This window comes from Scyliorhinus canicula, chromosome 1 (assembly GCF_902713615.1).
Source record: "Scyliorhinus canicula chromosome 1, sScyCan1.1, whole genome shotgun sequence".
Classification (NCBI taxonomy): domain Eukaryota; kingdom Metazoa; phylum Chordata; class Chondrichthyes; order Carcharhiniformes; family Scyliorhinidae; genus Scyliorhinus; species Scyliorhinus canicula.
In genome coordinates this window covers 29,372,890-29,387,799 of record NC_052146.1, presented here as the reverse complement: position 1 = coordinate 29,387,799, position 14,910 = coordinate 29,372,890, and the positions used below count along the sequence as shown (strand labels likewise).

Below are 14,910 nucleotides of genomic sequence, written 5' to 3'. Positions count from 1 at the left end.
GGTCCAGTTGGTCTACAGGGCAGCTATATTCTGTAAAGTAAGAGGGGATGGAGGCTAGGGCAGTTGCATGCTCCTCCTGTAGAATGTGGGTGGTGAGGGATACCACCGGTGTCCCCGCTGACTATACCTGCGGGAAGTGCACCCAACTCCAGCTCCTCAGAGACCATGTTAGGGAACTGGAGCTGGAGCTGGATGAACTTCGGATCATCTGGGAGGCAGAGGGGGTTATCGAGAAGAGTTACAGGGAGGTAGCCACATCCAAGATACTGGACAAGAGTAGCTGGGTTACAGTCAGGGGAAAGAAAACTATCGGGCAGACAGTGCAGGGATCCCTCGTGGCCGTTCCCCTTCAAAACAAGTATACCGTTTTGGATGCTGTTGGGGGTGATGACCTACCAGGGGAAGGCCCTAGCGGCCAGGTCTCTGGCACTGAGTCTGGCTCTGGGGCTCAGAAGGGAAGGGGGGAGAATAGAAAAGCAATAGTAATAGGAGATTCAATGGTTAGGAGAATAGATAGTAGATTCTGTGGTCGCGAGCGAGGCTCCCGGAAGGTATGTCGCCTCGCGAGTACCAGGGCCAGGGATGTCTTGGATCGTGTCTTCAGGATCCTGAAGGGGGAGGGTGAGCAGCCAGAAGTCGTGGTGCACATTGGTACCAACGACGTAGGTAGGAAAAGGGGTGTGGAGGTAATAAACAAGTTTAGGGAGTTAGGCTGGAAGTTAAAGGCCAGGACAGACAGAGTTGTCATCTCTGGTTTGTTGCCGGTGCCACGTGATAGCGAGGCTAGGAATAGGGAGAGAGTGCAGTTGAACACGTGGCTGCAGGAATGGTGAAGGAGGGAGGGCTTCAGGTATTTGGATAATTGGAGCGCTTTCTGGGGAAGGTGGGACCTGTAGAAGCAGGACGGGTTGCATCTGAACCAGAGGGGCACCAATATCCTGGGGGGGAGGTTTTCTAGCAGTCTTCGGGAGGGTTTAAACTAATTTGGCTGGGGAATGGGAACCGGATTTGTAGTCCAGCAACTAAGGAAACCGATATTCAGGATGCCAAAGCGTGTAGTGATGCAGTGGGGAAGGTAACACTGACAAAGGAGAGTACTTGCTGGCAAGGAGATGGGTTGAAGTGTGTATGCTTCAACGCAAGAAGCATCAGGAACAAGGTGGGTGAACTTAAGGCATGAATTAGAATTAGAACAGTACAGCACAGAACAGGCCCTTCGGCCCTCGATGTTGTGCCGAGCAATGATCACCCTACTCTAGCCCACGTATCCACCCTATACCAGTAACCCAACAACCCCCATTAACCTTATTTTTTAGGACACTAAGGGCAATTTAGCCTGGCCAATCCACCTAACCCGCACATCTTTGGACTGTGGGAGGAAACCGGAGCACCCGGAGGAAACCCACGCACACACGGGGAGGACGTGCAGACTCCGCACAGACAGTGACCCAGCCGGGAATCGAACCTGGGACCCTGGAGCTGTGAAGCATTGATGCTAACCACCATGCTACCGTGCTGCCCCCATGGATCGATACTTGGGACTACGATGTGGTGGCCATCACGGAAACTTGGATAGAAGAGGGGCAGAAATGGTTGTTGGATGTCCCTGGTTATAGATGTTTCAACAAGATTAGGGAGGGTGGTAAAAGAGTTGGGGGGTGGCATTGTTAATTAGAGATAGTATAACAGCTGCAGAAAGGCAGTTCGAGGAGGATCTGCCACTGAGGTAGTATGCGTTGAAGTCAGAAATAGGAAAGGAGCAGTCACCTTGTTGGGAGTTTTCTATAGGCCCCCCAATAGCAGCAGAGATGTGGAGGAACAGATTGGGAAACAGATTTTGGAAAGGTGCAGAAGTCACAGGGTAGTATTCATGGGTGACTTCAACTTCCCAAACATTGAGTGGAAACTCTTTAGATCAAATAGTTTGGATGGGGTGGTGTTTGTGCAGTGTGTCCAGAAGGTTTTTCTAACATAGTATGTAGATTGACCGACCAGAGGGGAGGCCATATTGGATTTGGTACTTGGTAATGAAACAGGGCAGGTGATAGATTTGTTAGTGGGGGAGCATTTTGGAGGTAGCGACCACAATTCTGTGACTTTCACTTTAGTTTTTTTTTAAATAATTTTTATTGGAATTTTTTGAAAAATATATATCAACAAAACAATAATAACAATAACAATAATAATAAACACCCCCCCGGCACCCGTAACAACGCATATAACAAACCCCCCATGCACCCCCCCAACCCCAATAAACAACAGAATAAATTAACAATAAGCAAATTAACTTAAACACTATCCCCCTAAACCCTCCCCCTACCTTTCCCCCCCTCCCCCCCCCCGGGTTGCTGCTGCTGCTGACCTAGTACCTTATCGTTGAGCCAGAAAGTCGAGGAAAGGCTGCCACCTCCTAAAGAACCCATGTACCGACCCCCTCAGGGCGAACTTAACCCTCTCCAACTTAATGAATCCCGCGATGTCATTAATCCAGGTCTCCACACTCGGATTCCTCGCATCTTTCCACTGCAGCAAGATCCTCCGCCGGGCTACTAGGGACGCAAAGGCCAAGACATCGGCCTCTTTCGCCTCCTGCACTCCCGGCTCCACCCCAACCCCAAATATCGCGAGTCCCCAGCCTGGCTTGACCCTGGATCCCACCACCCTCGACACCGTCCCCGCAACCCCCTTCCAGAACTCCTCCAGTGCCGGGCATGCCCAGAACATATGGGCATGGTTCGCTGGACTCCCCGTACACCTGACGCACCTGTCTTCGCCCCCAAAGAACCTACTCATCCTAGATCCGGACATGTGGGCCCGGTGCAGCACCTTGAACTGGATGAGACTAAGCCTCGCACATGAAGAGGAGGAGTTCACCCTCTCCAGGGCATGCGCCCATGTCCCCTCCTCAATCTGCTCCCCCAGCTGCACCTCCCACTTAGCCTTCAGCTCCTCTACCGACGCCTCCCCCACCTCCTGCATTACCTGGTAGATGTCAGACACCTTCCCATCCCCGACCCACACCCCCAAAAGCACCCTATCCCTTACGCCCTGCGGGGGCAGCAAAGGGAACCCCTCCACCTGTCGCCTAGCAAACGCCTTGACCTGAAGGTACCTGAACATATTCCCCGGGGGGGAGCTCAAACTTCTCCTCCAGTTCACCAAGGTTCGCGAACCTCCCGTCAATAAAAAGCTCTCCCAACTTCCTGATGCCCGCCCTGTGCCACCCCAGGAACCCGCCATCCATGTTCCCTGGGACAAACCGGTGGTTCCCCCACAGCGGGGCCTCCACCGAGCCCCCCACTTCCCCCCTGTGTCGCCTCCACTGCCCCAAAATTTTGAGGGTGGCCGCCACCACCGGGCCCGTGGTGTACCTCGTTGGAGGGAGCGCAGCGGGGCCGTTACCAGTGCCTTCAGGCTCGTGCCTCCGCAGGACGCCATCTCCATCCTTTTCAATGCGGCCCCCTCCCCCTCCATTACCCACTTGCATACCATCGAGGCATTAGCCGCCCAGTAGTACCCAGAGAGGTTGGGCAGCGCCAGCCCCCCTCTATCCCTGCCCCGCTCCAAAAAGACCCTCCTTACCCTCGGAGTCCCATGCGCCCAAACAAATCCCAGAATGCTGCTGTTCACCCTTCTAAAAAAGGCCCTCGGAACGAAAATAGGGAGGCACTGAAACAAAAACAAAAACCTCGGGAGCACCGTCATTTTAACGGACTGTACTCTACGCGCAAACGACAACGGCAGCATGTCCCACCTTTTAAATTCCTCCTCCATCTGCTCCACCAACCTAGTAAAATTAAGCTTATGCAAAGTCCCCCAGCTCCTAGCCACCTGAACCCCCAGGTACCTAAAACTCCTCACTGCCCTCTTTAGCGGGAGCCTACCAATCCCCTCCTCCTGATCTCCCGGGTGTACAACAAACAGCTCAATCTTGCCCAGGTTCAATTTATATCCCGAGAAGCTCCCGAACTCAGCAAGAATCTCCATCACCTCCAGCATTCCCCCACCAGGTCTGCTACATAAAACAGCAAGTCGTCCGCATACAGCGACACTCGGTGCTCCTCCCCACCTCGCATCAAACCCCTCCACCTCCTCGTACAGCAACCTCACCCATTTAATAAACCCCACCCCAAACCCGAACCTCTCCAACACCTCCCACAAGTACCCCCACTCAACCCTGTCAAAGGCCTTCTCCGCATCCAATGCCACCACAATATCCGCCTCTCCTTCTGCTGCCGGCATCATTATCACATTTAGCAGCCTTCGCACGTTAGTGTTCAGCTGCCTCCCCTTCACAAAACCCGTCTGATCTTCATGTACCACCCCCGGCACCCAGTCCTCTATTCTAGTGGCCAAGATCTTCGCCAGCAATTTGGCGTCTACATTCAGCAGTGAAATCGGCCTGTATGATCCACACTGCAAGGGGTCCTTATCACGCTTCAGGATCAGGGAGATCAGCGCCCGAGACATCGTCGTGGGCAGAACACCCCCCTCCCATGCCTCGTTAAAGGTCCTGACCAACAGGGGGCCCAGCAGGTCCGAATATTTCTTATAAAATTCAACCGGGAACCCATCCAGTCCCGGCGCCTTCCCCGACTGCATGTGGCCAATCCCACTGACCAGCTCCTCCAACTCGATCGGCGCCCCCAGTCCCTCCACCTGCTCCTCCTGCACCCTTGGAAATCGGAGCCTGTCCAAAAAATTCTCCATTCCCCCTCCCACCTCGGCGGCTCCGACTGGTACAGTTCCCTATAGAAGTCCCTAAAGACCTCATTGACCTCTGCCCCCGCCGCACCACATTCCCATCTCTATCCTTCACTCCACCAATCTCTCTAGCCGCATCCCGCTTACGCAGCTGGTGCACCAGCATCCTGCTCGCCTTCTCTCCATACTCATAGACCGCTCCCTGCGCCTTCCTCCACTGTGTCTCCGCCTTTCTGGTGGTCAATAAATCAAACTTGGCCTGCAAGCTACGCCATTCCCCCAGCAATCCCTCCTCCGGGGCCTCCGCGTACCTCCTATCCACACTCAACAGCTCCTCCACCAGTCTCTCCCTCTCCCTCCTCTCCCCCCTCTCCCTATGGGCTCGGATGGAGATCAGCTCCCCCCTAATCACTGCCTTCAGAGCCTCCCACACCATCCCCACCTGGACCTCCCCAGTATCATTGACCTCGAGGTACCTGTCGATACATCCCCGAACCCTCCTACACACCTCCTCATCAGCCAACACCCCCACATCCAGATGTCAAAGCGGGCGCTGGTCCCGCACATCCCCCATCTCCAGATCCACCCAATGCGGAGCATGGTCCGAAATCGCAATAGCCGAATATTCGGCCTCCTCCACCCTCGGGACCAGTCCCCTGCTCAAAACAAAGAAATCAATGCGGGAATAAACCCTGTGCACATGGGAGAAAAAGGAGTACTCCCGAACCCTCGGCCTCCCGAACCTCCAGGGATCCACTCCTCCCATCTGGTCCATAAACCCCTTCAATACCTTGGCCGCCGCTGTCCTCCTGCCTGTCCTTGAACTAGAACAATCCAGTAGGGGATCCAGCACCGTATTGAAGTCCCCCCATGATCAAACCCCCCACCTCCAGACCAGGAATGCGGCCCAACATACGCCTCATTAAACCAGCATCATCCCAATTTGGGGCGTACACATTAACCAACACCATCCTCTCCCCCTGCAGCTTACCGCTCACCATCACATATCTGCCGCCACTATCAGCCACAACCTCAGACGCCTCAAACGCCACCCTCTTCCCTACCAGGATCGCCACCCCCCGGTTCTTCGAGTCGAGCCCTGAGTGGAAATCCTGCCCCACCCACCCCTTCCTCAGACGGACCTGGTCCGCCACCTTCAGGTGGGTCTCCTGGAGCATGGCCACGTCCGCCTTCAGTCCCTTCAGATGCGAAAGCACCCGGGCCCACTTAACCGGCCCATTCAACCCCCTCACGTTCCACGTAATCAGCCGGATCAGGGGGCACCCCGCCCCCCTCCCCCATCGACTAGCCATAACCCATCGACTGCTCGCCCCTGGCTATCACCCATTGACTGCTCGCCCCTGGCCATCGGCCCGTTTCCCACGGCGATAGAACCTCACCCCGACCCCCCCGACCCGCACCAACTCCTCCCTTGCCAATCCAGCAGCAACCCAGTATTCCCCCCCCCCCCCCCCCCCAGGCTAGGACCTTTCCTAGCCGCGACTCTCCCTCCACTGTACTCCCGTGAGCCAGCTGACTTCTGCTGACCCCGGCAGCTCCCGCTCTAACTCCGACCCCTCCCGATATGAGGTCCCCCCTCCTCCCCTGCATCAGCTCCTGGGCACCGTTTCGGCGCAGGAAACCCGGTCTAATAACCACGCCCCTCGCCATCAGCTCCACCCCCTCATCCCGCAGCGCGGGAAACCAGAGAAAAGCCCGCGCTTTCACATTGCCCCACCCCCCCAACGCAGCTCCCAAACCGCAGTCCCAACACAACCACCAACTCCGTACAAACAAAGACACAGCTCAACCACAAACCCCAGTACCCCCCTTAGAACACAAAACCATAACCCCCATCGTCCGAAAGCGAGAGAAAAAACAGAAACAAACAGAATAACCAGCTACAGCATAAACAATGAGACAGAAATAGAAAAACTCCCACAGCCCCCAATCTCTAGTTCAAGTCCAGCTTTTCAGCCTGCACAAAGGCCCACGCTTCCTCCGGGGACTCAAAGTAGTGATGCCGGTCCTTGTAGGTGACGCGCAGGCAGCAACATGCCGAAATTCACCTGCTTTCCGTGGAGCACCGCCTTCGTCCGGTTAAACCCGGCTCTCCGCTTGGCCACCTCCGCATTCCAGTCCTGGTAGATACGCACTACCGAATTCTCCCACTTACTACTCCTCACCTTCTTGGCCCATCGGAGAACACACTCCCGGTCACTGAACCGATGGAACCGCACCAGCACCGCCCGCGGGGGTTCATTCGCCTTAGGCCGCCTGGCCATTACTCTGAGGGCCCCCTCCAGCTCCAGGGGCAGATGGAAGGATCCTGCCCCCACCAGCGAGTTCAACATCACGGCCACATAGGCCGGCAGGTCTGACCCCTCCAGCCCCTCCTCGAGGCCCAGGATCCGCAGGTTCTTCCTCCATGACCGGAGCTCAATCTCCTCGAACCGATCTTGCCACTTTTTATAAAGCGCCTTGTGTATCTCCACCTTCCCCACGAGGGCCGAAACCTCCTCCTCGCGCTCAGAGGCCTGCTGCTGCAACTCAAGTATCGCTGCACCCTGGGTTGTCTGGGTCTCCAGCAGCTTACTCGTCGTCACCTTCAGGGATTCCAACAACTCCCCTTTCAGCTCCGTGAAATAGCGCAGAAGGGCCGCCTGCTGCTCCTCAGCCCACTGCCTCCACTCCTCAGGGGCTCAACGGCCGCCATTTTGTCCACCTTCCCCCGCTTTTCCAGGGGAGCTGCTGCCGTTTTTCTCCTCGCCCCACTTCGAGTCCGAACCATAAATCCCGGGGGGTTTTGCTCCAGACCCCTTTATCCACCGGGAATCGTCGAATCAGCGCTGTTTGGGGCCCTTAAAAGAGCCCACAAGTCCTCTTAAAGCGGGAGCTGCCGAACGTGCGGCTTAGCTCCGCATAGCCGCAACCGTAAGTCCGACTTTCACTTTAGTAATGGAGAGGGATAGGTGCGTGCAACAAGGCAAGGGGGAATTGGGGGAAGGGTAAATACAATGCTGTCAGACAAGAATTGAAGTGCGTAAGTTGGGAACATAGGCTGTCAGGGAAGGACACAAGTGAAATGTGGAACTTGTTCAAGGAACAGGTACTACGTGTCCTTGATATGTATGTCCCTGTCAGGCAGAGAAGAGATGATCGAGTGAGGGAACCATGGTTGACAAGAGAGGTTGAATGTCTTGTTTAGAGGAAGAAGGAGACCTATGTAAGGCTGAGGAAACAAGGTTCAGACAGGCGCTGGAGGGATACAAGATAGCCAGGAGGGAACTGAAGAAAAGGATTAGGAGAGCTAAGAGAGGGCATGAAAAATATTTGGCGGGTTAGATCAAGGAAAACCCCAAGGCCTTTTACACATATGTGAGAAATATGAGAATGACTAGAGCGAGGGTAGGTCCGATCAAGGACAGTAGCGGGAGATTGTGTATTGAGTCTGAAGAGATAGGAGAGGTCTTGAACGAGTACTTTTCTTCAGTATTTACAAACGAGAGGGGCCATATTGTTGGAGAGGACAGTGTGAAACAGACTGGTAAGCTCGAGGAGATACTTGTTAGGAAGGAAGATGTGTTGGGCGTTTTGAAAAACTTGAGGATAGACAAGTCCCTCGGGCCTGACGGGATATATCCAAGGATTCTATGGGAAGCATGAGATGAAATTGCAGAACCGTTGGCAATTATCTTTTCGTCCTCACTGTCAACAGGGGTGGTACCAGGGGATTGGAGAGTGGCGAATGTCGTGCCCCTGTTCAAAGAAGGGAATAGGGATAACCCTGGGAATTACAGGCCAGTTAGTCTTACTTCGGTGGTAGGCAAAGGAATGGAAAGGGTACTGAGGGATAGGATTTCTGAGCATCTGGAAAGACACTGCTTGATTAGGGATAGTCAGCACGGATTTGTGAGGGATAGGTCTTGCCTTACAAGTCTTATTGACTTCTTTGAGGAGGTGACCAAGCATGTGGATGAAGGTAAAGCAGTGGATGTAGTGTACATGGATTTTAGTAATGCATTTGATAAGGTTCCCCACGGTAGGCTTATGCAGAAAGTAAGGAGGCATGGGATAGTGGGAAATTTGGCCAGTTGGATAACCAACTGGCTAACCGATAGAAGTCAGAGAGTGGTGGTGGATGGCAAAAATTCAGCCTGGAGCCCAATTACCAGTGGCGTACTGCAGGGATCAGTTCTGGGTCCTCTGCTGTTTGTGATTTTCATTAATGACTTGGATGAGGGAGTTGAAGGGTGGGTCAGTAAATTTGCAGATGATACGAAGATTGGTGGAGTTGTGGATAGTGAGGAGGGCTGGTGTCAGCTGCAAAGAGACATTGATAGGATGCAGAGCTGGGCTGAGAAGTGGCAGATGGAGTTTAACCCTGACAAGTGTGAGGTTGTCCATTTTGGAAGGACAAATATGAATGCGGAATACAGGGTTAACGGTAGGGTTTGTACCCACCTGGGGTGGCCACTTCCCGATTCCAAAATGGAGGCCCGCAAAGGTCCTCAAACAGGGATGGTAAATCGCACAGGCTGCGAGACGGCTCGCACTGCTTCAGTATTTTTAAGTGTGTCTTGTCCTGAAATTCGTTTCTTTTTTAAATGAGGGAGTCACAGATGGTGACCAATTATAAAGGGAAATCGGCACTAAAGGACAGACATATTAACGCACGAGATCTTAAACAAGATAATAACAGATATTATGTTTGTATCCACAGGATTCCAGGAGCTCCAGGACAAGACAAAAAGAGAAGAGAAGAGAAGATGAGGTCGACCTCCATCTTTCTTTTCTGGACATTATGTATTTGGTTGCGCGCGAACGTGAACCCCTTCACCCGCACCCCACCGGCCGTCAATGATTCACTCCCCCATAGTACACACAGCCCAGTAACAATTAACAGTACCTCGACATGGTGTGATAAGTTTATCACATGGTACTCCCTTTCATATGTTGTCGAAGCACTTGTAGCATTGGCAATAACTCTGCAGCATCGTGCAGACTATCCGCATGAAGAAATGGCGAAGGAGAGCCTACCGCTCTCGCACCCCGGTATACAGGATAAGAGCCCCTATTTTCGGTTTCCACCAGGCCCCTGAACCCCTTGACCTAAATAAAGAACTTTGTTTGTTTGTGCGTCTTCATCTGTAAATAAAGAAATGTGTTCATTTGTGACTAAGAGATTGTAAAACTCTGTGTTTGACTGCCAAACCAGAGGAAAATTTGTATTCTGCTATTTTTGTACTGTTAGAAAGCTAGTATGTTTGAATGATTTAAGTGAGAGTAGTTTATTGAGGATAGTTAGAGGTTCCAGTTTTTTTTGTTTTGTAATGCATGTCCTTCATGGCATAGCGCCCCTTAGTTAAAAATTTAATTGCATAGTTATGGTCAGTGTAGAGGCCAAGGAAGAGTGCTCACTGGGTCAGGGAATGAAGACACCGCAGTAATGTGATCCTTCACGCTTCGCATTGAGGATCACAAGGAGGGGGTGTAGCCACCTGGGGTGGCCACTTCCCGATTCCAAAATGGAGGCCCGCAAAGAACACAGGGAAAAATGGTCAGGCACAGGAAAACAAGCAGGTGCAAGGTTTCCTGTGTATTAAGACTTGCAGAACCCAGACAGAACCGAAACCAGCAACCATCTACATACTAATGAGCAATCCCCAGAAACAATTAGAAACATTGAAGCGATCGGGACCAAACCAGACTCCCCGGCGCCAGCGGGAGCCAGGACAAAGGCAGGCCAACGGACACATAGGGCCCGCCCAACGATCAGGGAACAGCTCCAGTATTGGAGAAATCGATAGAAACGATTGGGACATGGTCCAATTAATTGGGACCAAGTCCGGGGTCCGCCCACAAGGGCACGAAACCCCTGGGGACTATAAAGTAGAGTCCCCAAATTCAGTTCGCTCTCTTGGCCTTGGCTCTCAGTGAGGAGAGACCTGCCTAACAGCTCTTGGCAGTTCTCGAAGAACTCTTGACCGTGAGTCTCAGCAAGGAGAGACCTGCCTAGCAGCTGCACCAACCAAGTAAGTCTCCAGTCAACGCACGCTACGAGATAGACGCTCCTAGCTACTATTCCATACCAGCTTGAAACCTGCACTCAGAACTGGACAAAGGCCATTGTTCCTCTGACCTGATGAGCCATTTGAAAGCTAAGTATAGGCCTTTAGTTGTAGTGATAGTCTAGTAAGTAGAGTTTTATGCATGAGTAGTGATTGACTGTGTGTATAATAAATGTGTTTTGATTTGAAACTTACTAACTGGTGTATTGAGTTATTGATCAGCACTTGGCTTTGAACCTCGTGGTGGTATCAGAAAGATACCTGGCGACTCTAGAGCAAAGGTTATTAAAACAGAGCAATTAAGTAAAAGCACACTTAGCAACAGGTTGTTGGCAATGTAGAGGAGCAGAGAGATCTTGGGGTCTATGTTCATAGATCTTTGAAAGTTGCCATTCAAGTGGATAGAGCTGTGAAGAAGGCCTATGATGTGCTACCGTTCATTAGCAGAGGGATTGAATTTAAGAGCCGTGAGGTGATAATGCAGCTGTACAAAACCTTGGTAAGGCCACATTTGGAGTACTGTGTACAGTTCTGGTCACCTCATTTTAGTAAGAACATAAGAACATAAGAACTAGGAGCAGGAGTAGGCCATCTGGCCCCTCGAGCCTGCTCCGCCATTCAATTAGATCATGGCTGATCTTTTGTGGACTCAGCTCCACTTTCCGGCCCGAACACCATAACCCTTAATCCCTTTATTCTTCAAAAAACTATCTATCTTTACCTTAAAAACATGTAATGAAGGAGCCTCAACTGCTTCACTGGGCAAGGAATTCCATAGATTCACAACCCTTTGGGTGAAGAAGTTCCTCGTGGCTCGGGTGACTGTGTGGAGTTTGCATGTTCTCCCCATGTCCGCGTGGGTTTCTTCCCACAGTCCAAAAATGTGCAGGTTAGGTGGGTTGGCCGTGCTAAATTGCCTCTTAGTGTCCGAAAGGTTAGGTGGGGTTACATGGTTATGAGGAAAGGGTGGAGGCATGGGCTTAAGTAAGGAGCTCTTTCTAAGGGACGATGCAGACTCGATGAGCTGAATGGCCAACGTCTGCACTGTAAATTCTCTGATTCTATGATAAGGTCGGTCAGATAGGAATAGACTGACCCAGAGAGAAGACCCGGTGAAATCTAACCGGGACCCTTTGTAAATAGTATGTATTATAAATAGGAACCTAGGAATTAGGAGCAGAGGTAGGCAATTCAGCCCTTTGAGCCTGCTCCGCCATTCAATCAGATCACAGCTGATCTTTGTCTGGTCTTAAATCCACCTCCCTACCTGTTCCCCATATCCCTTTAACCTGTTTTCTTAAAATCAGAAATATATCTATCTCCTCTTGAAATCATTGAATGATTCATACTCCAACTCACTATGGGGTAGCGAGTTCCACAAATTCACCACCATGCGAGAAGCAGTTCCTCCTCATCTCAGTTTTAAATGTACTACTTCTCAACCTTTATCTGTGACCTCTCGTTCTAGATTGCCTACAAGGGGAAACATTTGGTCTATGTTTATTTTATCAATTCCTTTTAGTATTTTATATACCTCGATCAAATCCCCTCTCATTCTTCTAAACTCCCGTGGGTATAAGCCCAAACTGTTCAATCCCTCCTCATACATCAACTCTTTCTTCCCCGGAATCAATCTGATGAATCTCCTCTGAACTGCCTCCAATGCCACTACATCCTTCCTCAAATAAGGAGACCAAAACTGGATCCAATCCTCCAGATGTGGTCTCACCATTAACCTATAAATAAACGTCTTCTTTGTGTTACTTGTCTCCCTTTGCCCTTCTTAAACCCGTGTGCGGACAATTACGATTTGCGCATCTCCAATAAGTCTTTGATTCCCTGGTTTTGTCAATAATATAGGCGTATCCCTCGAACAGAAGCTTTTTGCCTCCTCGCTCCGTTTTGACAAACTCCATGATAGATACTGAAGGGCTTTGAATTCATTTACAAATAGCCTAAGTAGTTTAGTAAAACGACCCTAACAATAAATAGTTTAGTATAACAATTTTAGAAATCAGTAATTAAATATAACAATTGTTGAAGTACGTAATTTAGTATAACTATTTTAAGCGGGTTCCCTGTCGACTAATTGTCCTATCGGCCAATTGTCCTGTCTGTCAGCTAATTGTCTTTCGGCCAATTGTCTTTCGGCCAATTGTCCTACTACCCTTAAACCACCCATAGAAAGAAAATGTGATTATTTTAGGCAGGATCATTGAATTCAACAGCAAATTGATACAGAAAATATTTACACTAAAAACCTCTGGCACAAAATCATCAAGATAAATTACAGAGCTAGCTGCTTTAATAGGGTGCAACATTTTTACTGAATTAAAATATACGCTCAAGATAACAGTGTTTTGTTATTGACCATTATAAAAATGTCATTCACATAGGCCGGAACCTTCCAGTGCCACCAGCCATGGGACCGAAAATCCCCGTTCGAAGTTGGCGGACATTTGGCTGGTCTATCAAACGTTCCCGATGATTCCCGCTGCGGGGAGGACCGGAAAACCCCGGCCATTGCCTTTCTTGAAGCCCCTGTGACGTGTTCCAGGACCATGGGCACATTGCATAGATTAACAGGTCTTTGGTTTTATTGGCCGAGTGAGACATCCTGCAGTCACACTTGCCAGAAACCTTCTTAGTGCTTTTCTCTCCTTTGGATCCGAATTTTGCAGTTCCCTTTGAATAGCCTCGATGTCCATGGACTTCAAAAATGACACAAGGTCATTGTGGGTATCCCCATAGGACTCTTCATAAGTGGTCAGCTTCTGCCTGTTTTCCTGATTTTTGATGTGAGCATATGTCACAGCTGGAACTATTCCTTTTGGTGGAATATCCCGGGTGTCATTGCTCCCATTACGGGCAGTGCTCATCATGAGGGTCTTGTGTAAGCATGGTAAACGGTACTGATCACGGAACTCTGTGATCAACGGATGCGGGATTACTTTTTTCTGCTCAACTCGTCTAGGGAGAACGGGTTTTGATACTCTTTTATTTCCTGCTGAAAACATTTCCTGATATTCAGTGCAAAAATCAGCACCAAGTATCTTCCGTACTTCATTTTCAGTCGGGTGTTTGGTCCAATACATGAGAGGAGTGGGCACCCTTTGGATCTCTTTTCGATTCACATGATGCACCATGAATATTTCATCAGGTTGCGGATTATTTCTTGCATGCTCATACCAAGCTCCATCGCGGAACAATTCTGGCTTCCAAGACGTCTTAGATATATAATCATGTTGGTATACCGTCTCATATGGATTTAAAGGTGTTGCAACTACTGGACAGTCAGGTAATTTCCTTGACCTGGTTTTGGTAGGCCTTCCTTCTTTGTGCCTCTTGACGTGTTGCATTGTCTTCTTAGATGTGGCCCAGGCCCTCCATTTCTAAAATTCTGCATCAATTCCAGATGGCTCCTTTTGAGTTCATAATTGATTTTATATTATCCTGATCAATTCCTCTGCATCTGGAGGAGTTTCCCAATGATGGTTGGTGTCCTTTTAGGCAACATCTTAAATATCTGTGGGTTTTATAAATGAACTAACTGATTGTGACATCACAACAATGGTGTTACGTCATGACGACACTGCCAGAGGCTTATATCTAATGATGAGTTAAAATAGGTGCGTAAAAAACAGGGTCTGGAAGCACCACTAGCACTGGGAGAGATCATGGACAGCAGAAGCTCTATGCAGGCAGGGAAGGCACCGGGACCGGACGGATTCCCGGTGACTTCTACAAAACATTCGCGACAGCACTGGCCCCGCACCTGCGGGAGATGTTCACAGACTCGCTGGCCAAGGGCACACTGCCACCCACGCTAACACAGGCCTCAATCTCGCTGATACCTAAGAAAGATAAAGACCCAACGAAATGTGGGTCATACAGACCCATCTCACTGCTGAACGCAGACGCCAAAATGCTGGCCAAGATTCTAGCCAAAAGGCTAGAAGACTGCGTGCCAGAGGTGGTTGCAGAAGACCAGATGGGCTTTATCAAAGGTAGACAGCTAACCTCCAACATCAGGCGCCTGCTGAATTTGATAATGACCCCCTCCAGGGAGAGAACACCAGAGGTGATTGTCTCCCTAGACACAGAGAAGGCCTTCGACAGAGTCGAATGGAAATAC

At 50.5% G+C, this 14,910-nt stretch overlaps 1 protein-coding gene across 1 annotated transcript; it reads right to left on the bottom strand.

Annotated features, from left to right (window-relative positions):
- Positions 1-13,058: 13,058 nt before the first annotated feature.
- On the bottom strand, positions 13,059-14,284 carry LOC119977245 (testis-expressed protein 26-like). Its single transcript, XM_038817960.1, has one exon. The coding sequence runs from the start codon at positions 14,132-14,134 to the stop codon at positions 13,355-13,357; it is 780 nt and encodes a 259-aa protein (XP_038673888.1). The 5' UTR covers positions 14,135-14,284; the 3' UTR covers positions 13,059-13,354.
- Between the last annotated feature and the right edge of the window lie 626 nt (positions 14,285-14,910).

Coding starts and splice junctions, on each gene's coding strand:
- LOC119977245 (XM_038817960.1), bottom strand. CDS start 14,134: ATGCAACACGTCAAGAGGCACAAAGAAGGAAGGCCTACCAAAACCAGG.